General features: G+C 43.7%; 1 protein-coding gene across 1 annotated transcript in view; it reads right to left on the bottom strand.

Moving 5' to 3' along the window:
- LOC124012291 (CUB and sushi domain-containing protein 2-like) overlaps positions 1-19,987 on the bottom strand; it is a 463,539-nt gene that overhangs the window by 71,582 nt on the left and 371,970 nt on the right. Inside the window, exon 49 of the mRNA XM_046325753.1 lies at positions 9,298-9,486. Coding sequence (XP_046181709.1) covers positions 9,298-9,486 — 189 coding nt within the window. The remainder of the gene's footprint in view (positions 1-9,297; positions 9,487-19,987) is intronic.

The raw sequence follows: 19,987 nt of genomic DNA, 5'->3' as shown, positions 1-19,987 counted from the left end.
ATACCTGTTCTACCTGAACAAGCCTGGTAAATATACCTGGTTTACCTGTTCTACCTGAACAAGCCTAGTAAATATACCTGGTTTACCTGTTCTACCTGAACAAGCCTAGTAAATATACCTGTTCTCCCTGAACAAGCCTAATAAATATACCTGTTCTACCTGAACAAGCCTAGTAAATATACCTGTTCTCCCTGAACAAGCCTAGTAAATATACCTGTTCTACCTGAACAAGCCTAGTAAATATACCTGTTCTACCTGAACAAGCCTAGTAAATATACCTGTTCTACCTGAACAAGCCTAGTAAATATACCTGTTCTACCTGAACAAGCCTAGTAAATATACCTAAATATTCTACCTGAACAAGCCTAGTAAATATACCTGTTCTACCTGAACAAGCCTAGTAAATATACCTGTTCTACCTGAACAAGCCTGGTAAATATACCTGGTTTACCTGTTCTACCTGAACAAGCCTAGTAAATATACCTGTTCTACCTGAACAAGCCTAGTAAATATACCTGTTCTACCTGAACAAGCCTGGTAAATATACCTGTTCTACCTGAACAAGCCTAGTAAATATACCTGTTCTACCTGAACAAGCCTAGTAAATATACCTGTTCTACCTGAACAAGCCTAGTAAATATACCTGTTCTACCTGAACAAGCCTAGTAAATATACCTGTTCTACCTGAACAAGCCTAGTAAATATACCTGTTCTACCTGAACAAGCCTGGTAAATATACCTGTTCTACCTGAACAAGCCTAGTAAATATACCTGGTTTACCTGTTCTACCTGAACAAGCCTGGTAAATATACCTGGTTTACCTGTTCTACCTGAACAAGCCTAGTAAATATACCTGTTCTACCTGAACAAGCCTGGTAAATATACCTGGTTTACCTGTTCTACCTGAACAAGCCTAGTAAATATACCTGGTTTACCTGTTCTACCTGAACAAGCCTAGTAAATATACCTGGTTTACCTGTTCTACCTGAACAAGCCTGGTAAATATACCTGGTTTACCTGTTCTACCTGAACAAGCCTAGTAAATATACCTGGTTCTACCTGAACAAGCCTAGTAAATATACCTGGTTTACCTGTTCTACCTGAACAAGCCTGGTAAATATACCTGGTTTACCTGTTCTACCTGAACAAGCCTAGTAAATATACCTGGTTTACCTGTTCTACCTGAACAAGCCTAGTAAATATACCTGTTCTACCTGAACAAGCCTAGTAAATATACCTGTTCTACCTGAACAAGCCTGGTAAATACCTGGTTTACCTGTTCTACCTGAACAAGCCTAGTAAATATACCTGTTCTACCTGAACAAGCCTAGTAAAATATACCTGAACAAGGTTTACCTGTTCTACCTGAACAAGCCTAGTAAATATACCTGGTCTACCTGTTCTACCTGAACAAGCCTAGTAAATATACCTGGTTTACCTGGTTTACCTAAACAAGCCTGGTAAATATACCTGGTTTACCTGTTCTACCTGAACAAGCCTAGTAAATATACCTGGTTTACCTGAACAAGCCTAGTAAATATACCTGGTTTACCTGTTCTACCTGTACAAGCCTGGTAAATATACCTGGTTTACCTGTTCTACCTGAACAAGCCTAGTAAATATACCTGGTTTACATGTTCTACCTGAACAAGCCTAGTAAATATACCTGGTTTACCTGAACAAGCCTAGTAAATATACCTGGTTTACCTGTTCTACCTGAACAAGCCTAGTAAATATACCTGGTTTACCTGAACAAGCCTAGTAAATATACCTGTTCTACCTGAACAAGCCTAGTAAATATACCTTTCTACCTGGACAAGCCTAGTAAATATACCTGGTTTACCTGAACAAGCCTAGTAAATATACCTGGCCTTTACCTGTTCTACCTGAACAAGCCTAGTAAATATACCTGGTTTACCTGTTCTACCTGAACAAGCCTAGTAAATATACCTGTTCTACCTGAACAAGCCTAGTAAATATACCTGCTTTTCCCTGAAAAATCCTAGTAAATATACCTGTTCTACCTGAACAAGCCTAGTAAATATACCTGGTTTACCTGTTCTCCCTGAACAAGCCTAGTAAATATACCTGTTCTACCTGAACAAGCCTAGTAAATATACCTGTTCTACCTGAACAAGCCTAGTAAATATACCTGTTCTACCTGAACAAGCCTAGTAAATATACCTGTTCTACCTGAACAAGCCTAGTAAATATACCTGGTTTACCTGTTCTCCCTGAACAAGCCTAGTAAATATACCTGTTCTACCTGAACAAGCCTAGTAAATATACCTGTTCTACCTGAACAAGCCTAGTAAATATACCTGTTCTACCTGAACAAGCCTAGTAAATATACCTGTTCTACCTGTTCTACCTGAACAAGCCTAGTAAATATACCTGTTCTACCTGAACAAGCCTAGTAAATATACCTGTTCTACCTGAACAAGCCTAGTAAATATACCTGTTCTACCTGAACAAGCCTAGTAAATATACCTGGTTTACCTGTTCTACCTGAACAAGCCTAGTAAATATACCTGTTCTACCTGAACAAGCCTAGTAAATATACCTGTTCTACCTGAACAAGCCTAGTAAATATACCTGTTCTACCTGAACAAGCCTAGTAAATATACCTGTTCTACCTGAACAAGCCTAGTAAATATACCTGGTTTACCTGTTCTACCTGAACAAGCCTAGTAAATATACCTGTTCTCCCTGAACAAGCCTAGTAAATATACCTGTTCTACCTGAACAAGCCTAGTAAATATACCTGTTCTCCCTGAACAAGCCTAGTAAATATACCTGTTCTACCTGAACAAGCCTAGTAAATATACCTGTTCTCCCTGAACAAGCCTAGTAAATATACCTGTTCTACCTGAACAAGCCTAGTAAATATACCTGTTCTACCTGAACAAGCCTAGTAAATATACCTGTTCTACCTGAACAAGCCTAGTAAATATACCTGTTCTACCTGAACAAGCCTAGTAAATATACCTGTTCTACCTGAACAAGCCTGGTAAATATACCTGGTTTACCTGTTCTACCTGAACAAGCCTAGTAAATATACCTGTTCTACCTGAACAAGCCTAGTAAATATACCTGTTCTACCTGAACAAGCCTAGTAAATATACCTGTTCTCCCTGAACAAGCCTAGTAAATATACCTGTTCTACCTGAACAAGCCTAGTAAATATACCTGTTCTCCCTGAACAAGCCTAGTAAATATACCTGTTCTACCTGAACAAGCCTAGTAAATATACCTGTTCTACCTGAACAAGCCTAGTAAATATACCTGTTCTACCTGAACAAGCCTAGTAAATATACCTGTTCTACCTGAACAAGCCTAGTAAATATACCTGTTCTACCTGAACAAGCCTGGTAAATATACCTGGTTTACCTGTTCTACCTGAACAAGCCTAGTAAATATACCTGTTCTACCTGAACAAGCCTAGTAAATATACCTGGTTTACCTGTTCTACCTGAACACGCCTAGTAAATATACCTGGTCTACCTGTTCTACCTGAACAATCCTAGTAAATATACCTGGTTTACCTGTTCTACCTAAACAAGCCTGGTAAATATACCTGGTTTACCTGTTCTACCTGAACAAGCCTAGTAAATATACCTGGTTTACCTGAACAAGCCTAGTAAATATACCTGGTTTACCTGTTCTACCTGAACAAGCCTGGTAAATATACCTGGTTTACCTGTTCTACCTGAACAAGCCTAGTAAATATACCTGGTTTACATGTTCTACCTGAACAAGCCTAGTAAATATACCTGTTCTACCTGAACAAGCCTAGTAAATATACCTGTTCTACCTGAACAAGCCTGGTAAATATACCTGGTTTACCTGTTCTACCTGAACAAGCCTAGTAAATATACCTGTTCTCCCTGAACAAGCCTAGTAAATATACCTGGTTTACCTGTTCTACCTGAACAAGCCTAGTAAATATACCTGGTCTACCTGTTCTACCTGAACAATCCTAGTAAATATACCTGGTTTACCTGTTCTACCTAAACAAGCCTGGTAAATATACCTGGTTTACCTGTTCTACCTGAACAAGCCTAGTAAATATACCTGGTTTACCTGAACAAGCCTAGTAAATATACCTGGTTTACCTGTTCTACCTGTACAAGCCTGGTAAATATACCTGGTTTACCTGTTCTACCTGAACAAGCCTAGTAAATATACCTGGTTTACATGTTCTACCTGAACAAGCCTAGTAAATATACCTGGTTTACCTGAACAAGCCTAGTAAATATACCTGGTTTACCTGTTCTACCTGAACAAGCCTAGTAAATATACCTGGTTTACCTGAACAAGCCTAGTAAATATACCTGTTCTACCTGAACAAGCCTAGTAAATATACCTTTTCTACCTGGACAAGCCTAGTAAATATACCTGGTTTACCTGAACAAGCCTAGTAAATATACCTGGTTTACCTGTTCTACCTGAACAAGCCTAGTAAATATACCTGGTTTACCTGTTCTACCTGAACAAGCCTAGTAAATATACCTGTTCTACCTGAACAAGCCTAGTAAATATACCTGCTTTTCCCTGAAAAATCCTAGTAAATATACCTGTTCTACCTGAACAAGCCTAGTAAATATACCTGGTTTACCTGTTCTCCTGAACAAGCCTAGTAAATATACCTGGTTTACCTGTTCTACCTGTTCTACCTGAACAAGCCTAGTAAATATACCTGTTCTACCTGAACAAGCCTAGTAAATATACCTGTTCTACCTGAACAAGCCTAGTAAATATACCTGTTCTACCTGAACAAGCCTAGTAAATATACCTGGTTTACCTGTTCTCCCTGAACAAGCCTAGTAAATATACCTGTTCTACCTGAACAAGCCTAGTAAATATACCTGTTCTACCTGAACAAGCCTAGTAAATATACCTGTTCTACCTGAACAAGCCTAGTAAATATACCTGTTCTACCTGAACAAGCCTAGTAAATATACCTGGTTTACCTGTTCTCCCTGAACAAGCCTAGTAAATATACCTGTTCTCCCTGAACAAGCCTAGTAAATATACCTGTTCTACCTGAACAAGCCTAGTAAATATACCTGTTCTACCTGAACAAGCCTAGTAAATATACCTGGTTTACCTGTTCTACCTGAACAAGCCTAGTAAATATACCTGGTTTACTTGTTCTACCTGTTCTACATTAACAAGCCTAGTAAATATACCTGGTTTACCTGTTCTACCTGTTCTACCTGAACAATCCTAGTAAATATACCTGGTTTACCTGAACAAGCCTGGTAAATATACCTGGTTTAGCTGTTCTACCTGAACATGCCTAGTAAATATACCTGGTTTACCTGAACAAGCCTAGTAAATATACCTGGTTTACCTGAACAAGCCTAGTAAATATACCTGGTTTACCTGTTCTCCCTGAACAACCCTAGTAAATATACCTGTTCTACCTGAACAAGCCTAGTAAATATACCTGTTCTACCTGAACAAGCCTAGTAAATATACCTGTTCTACCTGAACAAGCCTAGTAAATATACCTGTTCTACCTGAACAAGCCTAGTAAATATACCTGTTCTACCTGAACAAGCCTAGTAAATATACCTGTTCTACCTGAACAAGCCTAGTAAATATTCCTGGTTTACCTGTTCTCCCTGAACAAGCCTAGTAAATATACCTGTTCTCCCTGAACAAGTCTAGTAAATATACCTGTTCTACCTGAACAAGCCTAGTAAATATACCTGTTCTACCTGAACAAGCCTAGTAAATATACCTGGTTTACCTGTTCTACCTGAACAAGCCTAGTAAATATACCTGGTTTACCTGTTCTACCTGTTCTACATTAACAAGCCTAGTAAATATACCTGGTTTACCTGTTCTACCTGTTCTACCTGAACAATCCTAGTAAATATACCTGTTCTACCTGAACAAGCCTAGTAAATATACCTGTTCTCCCTGAACAAGCCTAGTAAATATACCTGTTCTACCTGAACAAGCCTAGTAAATATACCTGTTCTCCCTGAACAAGCCTAGTAAATATACCTGTTCTACCTGAACAAGCCTAGTAAATATACCTGTTCTACCTGAACAAGCCTAGTAAATATACCTGGTTTACCTGTTCTACCTGAACAAGCCTAGTAAATATACCTGTTCTACCTGAACAAGCCTAGTAAATATACCTGTTCTACCTGAACAAGCCTGGTAAATCTGGTAAACACATGGTGTGTGTTAATATCACATGGTGTGTGTTAATATCACATGGTGTGTGTTAATATCTCATGGTGTGTGTGTGTTAATATCACATGGTGTGTGTGTGTTAATATCACATGGTGTGTGTATGTTAATATCACATGGTGTGTGTGTGTTAATATCACATGGTGTGTGTTAATATCACATGGTGTGTGTGTGTTAATATCACATGGTGTGTGTGTGTTAATATCACATGGTGTGTGTGTGTTAATATCACATGGTGTGTGTTAATATCACATGGTGTGTGTTAATATCACATGGTGTGTGTGTGTTAATATCACATGGTGTGTGTTAATATCTCATGGTGTGTGTGTGTTAATATCACATGGTGTGTGTTAATATCACATGGTGTGTGTTAATATCACATGGTGTGTGTTAATATCACATGGTGTGTGTGTGTGTTAATATCACATGGTGTGTGTGTGTGTTAATATCACATGGTGTGTGTGTGTTAATATCACATGGTGTGTGTTAATATCACATGGTGTGTGTTAATATCACATGGTGTGTGTGTGTGTTAATATCACATGGTGTGTGTGTGTGTTAATATCACATGGTGTGTGTTAATATCACATGGTGTGTGTTAATATCACATGGTGTGTGTTAATATCACATGGTGTGTGTTAATATCACATGGTGTGTGTTAATATCACATGCTGTGTGTTAATATCACATGGTGTGTGTGTGTTAATATCACATGGTGTGTGTTAATATCACATGGTGTGTGTTAATATCACATGGTGTGTGTGTGTTAATATCACATGGTGTGTGTGTGTTAATATCACATGGTGTGTGTGTGTTAATATCACATGGTGTGTGTTAATATCTCATGGTGTGTGTGTGTTAATATCACATGGTGTGTGTTAATATCACATGGTGTGTGTTAATATCACATGGTGTGTGTTAATATCACATGGTGTGTGTGTGTTAATATCACATGGTGTGTGTTAATATCACATGGTGTGTGTTAATATCACATGGTGTGTGTGTGTTAATATCACATGGTGTGTGTTAATATCACATGGTGTGTGTGTGTTAATATCACATGGTGTGTGTGTGTTAATATCACATGGTGTGTGTGTGTTAATATCACATGGTGTGTGTGTGTTAATATCACATGGTGTGTGTTAATATCACATGGTGTGTGTTAATATCACATGGTGTGTGTTAATATCACATGGTGTGTGTTAATATCACATGGTGTGTGTGTGTTAATATCACATGGTGTGTGTGTGTGTTAATATCACATGGTGTGTGTTAATATCACATGGTGTGTGTGTGTTAATATCACATGGTGTGTGTTAATATCACATGGTGTGTGTTAATATCACATGGTGTGTGTGTTAATATCACATGGTGTGTGTGTGTTAATATCACATGGTGTGTGTTAATATCACATGGTGTGTGTGTTAATATCACATGGTGTGTGTGTGTGTTAATATCACATGGTGTGTGTGTGTTAATATCACATGGTGTGTGTGTGTTAATATCACATGGTGTGTGTTAATATCACATGGTGTGTGTGTGTTAATATCACATGGTGTGTGTTAATATCACATGGTGTGTGTTAATATCACATGGTGTGTGTGTGTTAATATCACATGGTGTGTGTGTGTTAATATCACATGGTGTGTGTTAATATCACATGGTGTGTGTGTGTTAATATCACATGGTGTGTGTTAATATCACATGGTGTGTGTGTGTTAATATCACATGGTGTGTGTTAATATCACATGGTGTGTGTTAATATCACATGGTGTGTGTTAATATCACATGGTGTGTGTGTGTTAATATCACATGGTGTGTGTTAATATCACATGGTGTGTGTTAATATCACATGGTGTGTGTGTGTTAATATCACATGGTGTGTGTTAATATCACATGGTGTGTGTTAATATCACATGGTGTGTTAATATCACATGTTAATATCACATGGTGTGTGTTAATATCACATGGTGTGTGTGTTAATATCACATGGTGTGTGTGTGTGTTAATATCACATGGTGTGTGTGTGTTAATATCACATGGTGTGTGTTAATATCACATGGTGTGTGTTAATATCACATGGTGTGTGTGTGTTAATATCACATGGTGTGTGTGTGTTAATATCACATGGTGTGTGTTAATATCACATGGTGTGTGTGTGTTAATATCACATGGTGTGTGTTAATATCACATGGTGTGTGTGTTAATATCACATGGTGTGTGTTAATATCACATGGTGTGTGTTAATATCACATGGTGTGTGTTAATATCACATGGTGTGTGTTAATATCTCATGGTGTGTGTGTTAATATCACATGGTGTGTGTTAATATCACATGGTGTGTGTTAATATCACATGGTGTGTGTGTGTGTGTTAATATCACATGGTGTGTGTTAATATCACATGGTGTGTGTTAATATCACATGGTGTGTGTTAATATCACATGGTGTGTGTGTGTTAATATCACATGGTGTGTGTTAATATCACATGGTGTGTGTTAATATCACATGGTGTGTGTTAATATCACATGGTGTGTGTTAATATCACATGGTGTGTGTTAATATCACATGGTGTGTGTGTGTTAATATCACATGGTGTGTGTTAATATCTCATGGTGTGTGTGTGTTAATATCACATGGTGTGTGTGTGTTAATATCACATGGTGTGTGTGTGTTAATATCACATGGTGTGTGTTAATATCTCATGGTGTGTGTGTGTTAATATCACATGGTGTGTGTTAATATCACATGGTGTGTGTGTGTTAATATCACATGGTGTGTGTTAATATCACATGGTGTGTGTGTGTTAATATCACATGGTGTGTGTTAATATCACATGGTGTGTGTGTGTTAATATCACATGGTGTGTGTGTGTTAATATCCCATGGTGTGTGTGTGTTAATATCCCATGGTGTGTGTTAATATCACATGGTGTGTGTTAATATCTCATGATGTGTGTTAATATCCCATGGTGTGTGTGTGTTAATATCACATGGTGTGTGTGTGTTAATATCACATGGTGTGTGTGTGTTAATATCCCATGGTGTGTGTGTGTTAATATCTCATGGTGTGTGTATCTGGTACTCACACAGACACTTGGGCAGCGTTCTATCCCAGGTGCCGTCTCCCTGGCAGGACAGAGTGCTGGTTCCCAGTAGGTAGTAACCAGGGTTACAGCGGTAGGACACGGAGGTCTGGAAGCTGTAAAGACCAGGGCCTTCAGACGTCACCTGTCTGACGCTGTCCTCCACATGACCTGGCTCTGTGCAGTTCACAACTAGAGGACAGAGGGAGGGGGTCAGAGGGAGGGGTCAGAGGGAGGGGGTCAGAGGGAGGGGGACAGAGGGAGGGGGTCAGAGGGAGGGGGACAGAGGGAGGGGGACAGAGGGAGGGGGTCAGAGGGAGGGGGTTAGAGGGAAGGGGGTCAGAGTGAGGGGGTCAGAGAGAAGGGGGTCAGAGGAAGGGGGTCAGAGGGAGGGGATTAGATGGAGGGGGTCAGATGGAGAGGTCAGAGGGAGGGGGTCAGAGGAAGGGGTCAGATGGAGGGGGTCAGATGGAAGGGGTTGGAAGGAAGGGGTCAGAGGGAGGGGGACAGAGGGAGGGGGCAGAGGGAGGGGGTCAGAGGGAGGGGTCAGAGGGAGGGGGTCAGAGGGAGGGGGACAGAGGGAAGGGGGTCAGAGAGAGGGGGTCAGAGGGAGGGGGTTAGAGGGAGGGGGTCAGAGGGAGGGGGTCAGAGGGAGGGGTCGGATGAGGGGGGTCAGAGGGAGGGGTTAGAGGGAGGGGGTCAGAGGGAGGGGGTCAGAGGGAGGGGGTCAGAGGGAGGGGGTCAGAGGGAGGGGTTAGAGGGAGGGGGTCAGAGGGATGGGGTCAGAGGGAGGGGGTCAGAGGGAGGGGGTCAGAGGGAGGGGGTTAGAGGGAGGGGGTCAGAGGGAGGGGGTTAGAGGGAGGGGGTCAGAGGGAGGGGGTCAGATGGAGGGGTCAGATGAAGGGGTCAGAGGAAGGGGTCCGATGGAGGGGGTCAGATGGAGGGGGTTAGAGGGAGGGGGTCAGAGGGAGGGGGTCAGAGGAAGGGGTCCGATGGAGGGGTCAGAGGGAGGGGGTCAGAAGGAGGGGGTCCGAGGGAGGGGGTCCGAGGGAGGGGGTCAGATAAGAGGAGCTTTAAGAAAAGCTCATGTGTGTGTATACAAGCTGGAACACACACACACACACACTTCAACATACTGTACATATGGGCTGTATGAGGCAGGGAAGCTGTTTACACCTTTCACTGGGAGGAAATTAGCCACCATGAATCCTTTCTCCTCCCAAAACACCCATCCATCCATCCTTTCTCCTCTCAAAACACCCACCCACCCACCCACCCACCCATCCATTCACCCACCCTCCCACCCACCCATCCATCCATCCATCAATCCTTTCTCCTCCCAAAACACCCATCCATCCATCCGTACATCCACCCATCCATACATCCACCCATCCATTCATCCATCCCATTCATCCCATTAATCCATCCCATTCATCCATCCATCCATCCATCCATCCATCACAAACACAGGAAACAAATAGTGGGTTCATCAGAAGGCTGCTTCCTGCTGGCCCCTGTGGGAAAAGATGATGGAGAAGATAAAGGTAGGAGGAATGGCAGGAACACAGGACCACTGGGAAACACAAACACTGTTGTCAGTTTAACACCGGAGGGAGAGATTGATGGATCATGAGAGAACACAGGACCACTGGGAAACACAAACACTGTTGTCAGTTTAACACCGGAGGGAGAGATTGATGGATCATGAGAGAACACAGGACCACTGGGAAACACAAACACTGTTGTCAGTTTAACACCGGAGGGAGAGATTGATGGATCATGAGAGAACACAGGACCACTGGGAAACACAAACACTGTTGTCAGTTTAACACCGGAGGGAGAGATTGATGGATCATGAGAGAACACAGCACCTCTGAGAACGACAGACAACAGGCAGAGGAAGGGAGGAAGGGGGGAGGGATGGAGGGATGGAGGGATAGGCAGAGAGACAGAGTGGAGAGGAGGAGAGGCTAGAGAGAGTGGAGAGGAGGAGAGAAGAGGACGAGAGAGAGTGGAGAGGAGGAGAGAGGGTATAGACGGGGAGAGGAAGAGAGGAGGGGGTAGAGACAGGGTGGAGAGAAGGAGAGGAGAGGGTAGAGACAGGGTGGAGAGGGGGAGAGGAGGAAACGAGGAGAGGAGAGGGTAGAGACAGGGTGGAGAGAAGGAGACGAGGAGAGGGTATAGACAGGGTGGAGAGGAAGAGAGGAGAGGGTATAGACAGAGTGGAGAGGAGGAGAGGAGATGAGGAGGCGAGCAGAGGAGAGGGTATAGACACGGGGAGAGGAGGAGAGGAGAGTAGAGGGTAGAGACATGGTGGAGAGAAGGAGACGAGGAGAGGGTATAGACAGGGTGGAGAGGAAGAGAGGAGACGGTATAGACAGAGTGGAGAGGAGGAGAGGAGGAGACGAGGAGGCGAGCAGAGGAGAGGGTATAGACAGGGGGAGAGGAGGAGAGTAGAGGGTAGAGACATGGAGAGGAGAGGGTAGATACATGGGGAGAGGAGGAGAGGAGGAGAGGGGGGTAGAGATAGGGGGAGAGGAGGAGAGGAGAGGTAGAGACAGGGAGGAGAGGAGGGGGTAGAGATAGGGTGGAGAGGAGGAGAGGAGGAGAGGTATGGTGGGTGTCTGAGGGTCACAGCTGTGTGACGTCACTGTCTGGATGGGAGTATGTGGTGCTGGGGTTTGGTGTGGCATTGAGTTGAATATTCAGGTGGAGAAGTTCACAGCCCCACTCCAAATGTCTTTTGAAGCAAACATTGACTCAGTGGGTTTTGTCCAACACATCTTGGGATCTACGCAATGCAACAATCAAACCCTGGATCCCCAGCTTCCAATTGGCTCATTCATTTCCTGTCCCCTGCAACTATTCCCCAGGTCGTTGTCGTAAATGAGCATCTCAGTTAATTTACCTGGTGAGGATTGAATAAAATGTTCTGTAAAATAGACGTAAATGTTTTCCCTGGACTATCGCTCATCTTATTCCGTTAGCTTCCGTAAATCCTCTGTGGAGCGAACGGTTTAACGTTGTCTCACGGACAGATACTCCAATCTCTGCTGTGGAGCTTTGCAGCTCCTTCAGGGTTATCTTTGGTCTCTTTGTTGCCTCTTTGATTAATGCCCTCCTTGCCTGGTCAGTGAGTTTTGGTGGGTGGCCCTCTCTTGGCAGGTTTGTTGTGGTGCCATATTCTTTCCATTTTTTAATAATGGATTTAATGGTGCTCCGTGGGACGTTCACAGTTTCTGATATTTTTTATAATCCAACCCTGATCTGTACTTCTCCACAACTTTGTCCCTGACCTGTTGGGAGAGCTCCTTGGTCTTCATGGTGCCCCTTGCAGACTCTGGGGCATTTCAGAACAGGTGTATACAGTATCACAAACGTGAGTACACCCCTCACATTTTTGTAAATATTTGAGTATATCTTTTCATGTGACAACACTGAAGAAATGGCACTTTGCTACAATGTAAAGTAGTGAGTGTACAGCTTGTATAACAGTGTAAATTTGCTGTCCCCTCAAAATAACTCCACACACAGCCATTAATGTCCAAACCGCTGGCAACAAAAGTGAGTACACCCCTAAGTGAAATTGTGCAAATTGGGCCCAAAGTGTCAATATTTTGTGTGACCACCATCATTTTCCAGCACTGCCTTAACCCTCTTGGGCATGGAGTTCACCAGAGCAGTTTATCCCAATCACATCAGAAGTAGTTAACCATGAAACACACCCACCTTTCTTCTTCCCTGGAGAGATTTTTATTCCTGTCTGTACGATGAGAACCCAGCGGGCTGTATGGACGGGGACAGTATATCCAGAGAGTTCTTTATTCCTGTCTGTACGATGCACTGAGAACCCAGCTGGCTGTATGGATGGGGACAGTATATCCAGAGAGTTCTTTATTCCTGTCTGTACGATGAGAACCCAGCTGGCTGTATGGACTGGGACAGTATATCCAGAGAGTTCTTTATTCCTGTCTGTACGATGAGAACCCAGCTGGCTGTATGGATGGGGACAGTATATCCAGAGAGTTCTTGATTCCTGTCTGTACGATGCACTGAGAACCCAGCTGGCTGGCTGGATGGGGACAGTATATCCAGAGAGTTCTTTATTCCTGTCTGTACGATGCACTGAGAACCCAGCTGGCTGTCTGGATGGGGACAGTATATCCAGAGAGTTCTTTATTCCTGTCTGTACGATGCACTGAGAACCCAGCTGGCTGTATGGACTGGGACAGTATATCCAGAGAGTTCTTGATTCCTGTCTGTACAATGCACTGAGAACCCAGCTGGCTGTATGGACGGGGACAGTATATCCAGAGAGTTCTTTATTCCTGTCTGTACGATGCACTGTGAACCCAGCTGGCTGTATGGACGGGGACAGTATATCCAGAGAGTTCTTGATTCCTGTCTGTATGATGCACTGAGAACCCAGCTGGCTGTATGGATGGGGACAGTATATCCGGAGATACTCTGTTTCACGGAATCATGAGCATGTTACAGTCCCTGATGTCTCTCTGGAAATAGATCCTCGCCCTGAGCTTGTCTACTTTATTATCCAGAGTGAACATTTGTGAGTAATATACTCCACTCCGAAGCGATGGATTGTGTGCCTCCTGAGTCGGACTAGAAGCCCACTTCTTCTCTACCATCTGCATCTTGAAGCAGTTTCTGGGTTCAATTAGGATCCAATTCGGGAAAGTCGTATTTCTGGTTGTAACGCTTGTGAGTTACTGCCACGCTGATATCCAAAAGTTATTTCTGGCTGTATGTAATAACACAATAAAGATTCTTAGGAGCTATCACAACACAAAACACATTTTTTTTTATCTTTGGTCCTGCCTTACATACCTACACTTATGCTACTGCCACAAGATGCAGGCCTCCTTACTGTCCCTAGAATTTCTAAGCAAATTTCTAAGCAAACAGCTGGAGGCGAGGATTTCTCATATAGAGATCCATTTTTATGGAATGGTCTGCCGATCAATGTGAGAGATGTAGACTTGGTCTCAACCTTTAAGTCTTTGCTGAAGACTCATCTCTTCAGTGGGTTCTATGATTGAGTGTAGTCTAGCTCAGGAGTGGGAAGGTGAACGGAAAGGCTCTCGAGGGACAAACCTTGTTGTCTCTGCCTGGCCAGTTCCCCTCTCTCCACTGGGATTATCTGCCTCTAACCCTATTACTGAGTCACTGGCTTACTGGTGCTCTTCCATGCCGTCCCTAGGCGGGGTGCAATGACATCGTGCCACATCGCTATGCGCCTCTCTATGTTGTAACAGGGGGGGGCTCCGCATTGACATGATTGGTTGACGGTAGTTGGGGGGGCGAAAGGTCCTGCATGAGTAAAAAACTCACTTCCCTCACAACTTCCTTTACAATAGTTTTACTATTCTCCGCCATATCACCGTACGTCGGATAGACGGGGCCTTTAAGACACAGAAGTCTGGGCGCATCGTCAGCCTCAGAGTAGGAGAGAGAGAGACCGCAACCAATAAGCATCTGATAGATGCTCCCAGATTGAAGCACCTCTTAGCAGTGGAAAACCTGGTATACAGCTAAAATACAGTTTCCTACACACACACTGTGAGTGACTCGTGTCCATTATGTCACCCATGTCAATATTATCCTTATATATTATTATATTATATTATCCAGTACAATGCTTTTAGAAAGAGTCAAGGATATATTTGGGAAATATGTATAAGGAAATAAATAGGCCATGGTGGCGAAGTAATTACAATATAGCAATTAAACATTGGAATGGTAGATCGGAAGAGGATGAATGTCCAGGTAGAGATACTGGGGTGCAAATGAGCCAAATAAATAAATACCAGTATGGGGATGAGGTTGGTAGATAGATGGGCTGTTTACAGATAGGCTACGTACAGGTGCAGTGATCTGTAAGCTTCTCTGACAGCTGATGCTTAGTGAGGGAGATGTGAGTCTCCAGTGTTCAATGATAGTTTTGGCAACTATGTCTGTGTTTTCTATACCTGTTCACTCCTTTCCCTGTAGACTTTACAGACGCTTGGCTGCTTCTAATTTATTGCACCCTGCACGCACAAAATGCAAAATCTCTGGCAGAGTTTGGAACTGCCCATCTGCGGTCAAGAACGTCTGGTTGATCAGTCCCTTGGCTTTTTGGGGGCGGAGACATGGATCATAGTCTGAGAGTATCTGGTTGTCACGGCGCACACACATCATTTATTTTTCCCTCCTTGCCTCTTTTGACCTCATCCTTACCCACAATCTCCTCCAACTCACAGGAGTGAACAGGTATAGAAAACACAGACATAGTTGCCAAAACTATCATGAACACTGGAGACTCACACATCTCCCAGCTGTCAGAGCAGTTTACAGATCACTGCACCTGTACATAGCCCATCTGTAAACAGCCCATCTATCTACCTACCTCATCATAAGTAATGAATCATTAGTAATAATTATAGGATAGAAGTGATTAATGGGAGTGAGAGAGAGAGATTGTGACGGATCATAAGGGCTGAGTGGTTATGGTTGGAGGAAAGCGAGACAGAAAATGCAAGTAGTAATCAGAGACCTGGAGTGGGGTTGCAGTGAGATCAATAAGGAGAGCCACTAGTAAAGACGAGGTCAAGCGCATTGCCTGCTCTGTGTGTTGGAGGAGATTGTGATTGTGAAGGGTACAATAAATTAGAAGGGTTGCAGCAAAACAAATGGAGGAAATCTAAACTTCTGGCGTCAAAAACGACATCCCTTTTTTCCAAAACAGTTGAGCGTCTCTGACCAACTGTCTCCCCAACTTTCTCAGAACGATCTTCTTGACTCTAACCAGTCAGGCTTCAAGACGGGTCACCCCACCGCTCTTCTCTGTGTCATTGAGGCACTCCAAACTGTCAAGCAGTTGACTCTCTCTCCTCTGTTCTCATCCTCCTAGATCTATCTGCTACTGCGACACTGAACCGTCAGATTCTCTTCTCTCAGGTCTGGGCGTCTCAGGTTCTGCACACTTTTGGATTGCATCCTAGCTGACAGGTCACCCCTACCAGGTGATGTGGATCTGGAGAGAGGATCTGTGAGGATCTGTGAGAGGATCTGTGTCATGTGTTGTCATGTGTCACTGCCATGTTATGTTGTGTCTTAGGTCTCTCTTTATGTACTGTTGTGGTTGTCTCTCTTGTCTCCCCCGTCCCTGCAGGCGGCCCGTTGCCTTTTGGTAGGATTTGTTAAGAAGAACTGACTTGCCTAGTTAAACAAATGTTATATAAAACATTTTAAAAGCTGGTGCTCTCATGCATGCTTCAGTGTTGCTTGCCTCAAAGAGTGCATAGAAGGCATTTAGTCTGGTAGACTCGCGTCACTGGGCAGCTCATGGCTGGGTTTCCCTTCGTAATTCATGATAGTTTGCAAGCCCTGCCATGGGTGTCAGAACCGGTGAATATTCCATCTCAGTCCTGTATTAATGTTTGCCTGTTTGATTGCTTGTTGAAGGTCATAACGGGGATTTCTTATAAGTGTCCAGATTAATGTTTGCCTGTTTGATTGCTTGTTGGAGGTCATAACGGGGATTTCTTATAAGTGTCCAGATTAATGTTTGCCTGTTTGATTGCTTGTTGGAGGTCATAACGGGGATTTCTTATAAGTGTCCAGATTAATGTTCCGCTCCTTGAAAGTAGCAGATCTACCCTTTAGCTCAGTGTGGATGTTGCCTGTAATCCATGGCTTCTGGTTGGGATATGTACGTACGGTCACTGTCGGGAAGACGTCATCGATGCACTTATTGATGAAGCCAGTGACTGAGGTGGTGTACTCCTCAATGCCATTGGATGAATCCCAGAACATATTCCAGTCTGTGCAAAACAGTCCTGTAGCTTAGCATTGGCGTCATCTGAACATTTCCATATTGAGCTAGTCACTGGTACTTCCTGCTTTTGTTTTTGCTTGTAAGCAGGAATCTGGAGGATAGAGTTATGGTCAGATTCGCCAAATGGGGGGTGAAGGATTGCTTGGTATGCATCTTTGTGTGTGGAGTAAAGGTGGACTAGAGTTTTTTTTCCCCTCGGAAATGAAATGCACATGTGAAATGAGCTAAAACGGATTTAAGTTGAAAAGGTTTATAGTCCCTGGACACTAGGAACGCTGCTTCTGAATAACACTTGTCTTGTTTTCTTATGGCCTTATAAAGCTCGTTGAGTGTAGTCTTAGCGCCAGCATCGGTCTGTGGTGGTAAATAGACAGCTATGAAAAATAGAGATATACTCTCTTTGTAAATAGTTTTGTCAATAGCTTATCATGGCGTACTCTACCTCAGCAAAACCTTGGGATCGCACAACAGCTGTTACTGGAGGCAGATGTTCTATCTTGACGATGAACTTGGCCAGATGTACGTTATCCATGTCGTCGTTCAGCCATGACCCGGTGAAAGATAAGATATGTCACGTTCTGACCATAGTTCTTTTATGTTTTCTTTGTTTTAGTGTTGGTCAGGACGTGCGTGTCTAGTTTTCCCATTTCTATGTTTAGGCTGATATGGTCCTCAATCAGAGGCAGGTTTTAGTAATTGTCTCCCGCCTGTCCAGAGCTGCTAGAGTCTCCCGCCTGTCCAGAGCTGCTAGAGTCTCCGGCCTGTCCAGAGCTGCTAGAGTCCCCCGCCTGTCCAGAGCTGCTAGAGTCTCCAGCCTGTCCAGAGCTGCTAGAGCCTCCCACCTGTCCTGAGCTGCTAGAGCCGCCAGTCTGTCCTGAGCCGTCAGTCAGCCAGGAGCTGCCAAAGCCGTCAGTCAGCCAGGAGCTGGCAGAGCCGTCAGTCAGCCAGGAGCTGCCAGAGCCGTCAGCCAGCCAGGAGCTGCCAGAGCCGTCAGCCAGCCAGGAGCTGCCAGAGCCGTCAGCCAGCCAGGAGCTGCCAGAGCCGTCAGTCAGCCAGGACCTGCCAGAGCCGTCAGTCAGCCAGTCCCGAGCTGCCCCTCAGTCCAGAACTACCCCTCAGTCCGGAGCTACCCCTCAGTCCCGAGCTACCCCTCAGTCCCGAGCTGCCCCTCAGTCCCGAGCTGCCCCTCAGTCCAGTGGAGTCATTTAGTAGGGTTGCCAACCCTAGGTCGGCGACGAGGGTCGCTGACGTGAGCTATGTTGTGTGTCTAGTTTTTCCCGTTTCTATGTTTGGCCTGATGGTTCTCAATCAGAGGCAGGTGTTAGTCATTGTCTCTGATTGGGAACCATATTTAGGTAGCCTGTTTTGTGTTGGGTTTTGTGGGTGGTTGTTTCCTGTCTTCTGTCTTTGTGTCTATGCACCAGATAGGACTGTTTCGGTTTTTCACATTTGTTGTTTTGGTATTTTGTAGTGTTCACGTTTATGATCTTTATTAAACATGTTGAACACTAACCACGCTGCGCTTTGGTCCTCACCTTTGTCCACAGAAGAAAGCCGCTATAAGATATTACATTTTTGAAAGTCCCCTTGGTAGGATGGTCTCAAACGGAGCTCATCCCGTCTATTCCTTAACCCTCCTGTTGTGTTCGTTTCATGTTAATGAATTCTGTGTCCCCGGTCCAAAATGGCCACATCATTATAGCTGATTGTAAATCCATAATAATATATATAATTATCACCTAATGTTGTGATACATCTTTTTATCAACTTAAGTTCTTGTGAACATTACAAGTTTTGACCTTCTATTTGCTATTTATGGCCTGTAAGGCCTCATTGACCTGAGCTCATACAACTAGTTTTTTAGTTAAAAAAAAGCATAATGTATGGATTATTTTGACTACAACAAATACTCAGATTAAACATATTGTGCTATTTATGACAGACTACTTCCTCCTCGAATGCATCTTCACTGTTAGTCGTCTGGCCTCTCTCCTCCTCACCAGTGTCATGATCAAAGATATGATCAAGAGCCTCACATACAATATATTGTTTGGTCATTTTTTTTTTTTACCTTTATTTAACTAGGCAAGTCAGTTAAAGAACAAATTCTTATTTTCAATGACGGCCTAGGAACAGTGGGTTACCTGCCTGTTCAGGGGCAGAACGACGGATATGTACCTTGTCAGCTTGGGGAAATGAACTTTCAACCTTTCGGTTCCTAGCCCAACGCTCTAACCACTAGGCTACCCTACCCCCTCTACACTCTAACCACTAGTCTACCCTACCCCCTCTACACTCTAACCACTAGTCTACCCTACCCCCTCTACACTCTAACCACTAGTCTACCCTACCCCCTCTACACTCTAACCACTAGTCTACCCTACCCCCTCTACACTCTAACCACTAGTCTACCCTACCCCCTCTACACTCTAACCACTAGTCTACCCTACCCCCTCTACACTCTAACCACTAGGCTACCCTAGTCCCTCTCCACTCTAACCACTAGGCTACCCTGCCTCCTCTACACTCTAACCACTAGGCTACCCTGCCTCCTCTACACTCTAACCACTAGGCTACCCTACCCCCTCTACACTCTAACCACTAGGCTACCCTGCCTCCTCTACACTCTAACCACTAGGCTACCCTACCCCCTCTACACTCTAACCACTAGGCTACCCTGTCCCCGTCAGAATGAATCGTGAGCAAGGCAAAGCTTTATATACCAGAGCTGTGAGAAAGTTCTATAGATTATTGAAACAATGTTGCAATTGTTTGTGAGAATTCAAACAGGTGTGATTCCTGTCGGGGAAAGATTCTATTGGTGAAAGGTTGCCGTGGGGGTTGCCATGTAAGTCA

Source organism: Oncorhynchus gorbuscha, linkage group LG24 (assembly GCF_021184085.1).
Source record: "Oncorhynchus gorbuscha isolate QuinsamMale2020 ecotype Even-year linkage group LG24, OgorEven_v1.0, whole genome shotgun sequence".
NCBI lineage: Eukaryota > Metazoa > Chordata > Actinopteri > Salmoniformes > Salmonidae > Oncorhynchus > Oncorhynchus gorbuscha.
This window is presented reverse-complemented; position numbering and strand designations above follow the sequence as displayed.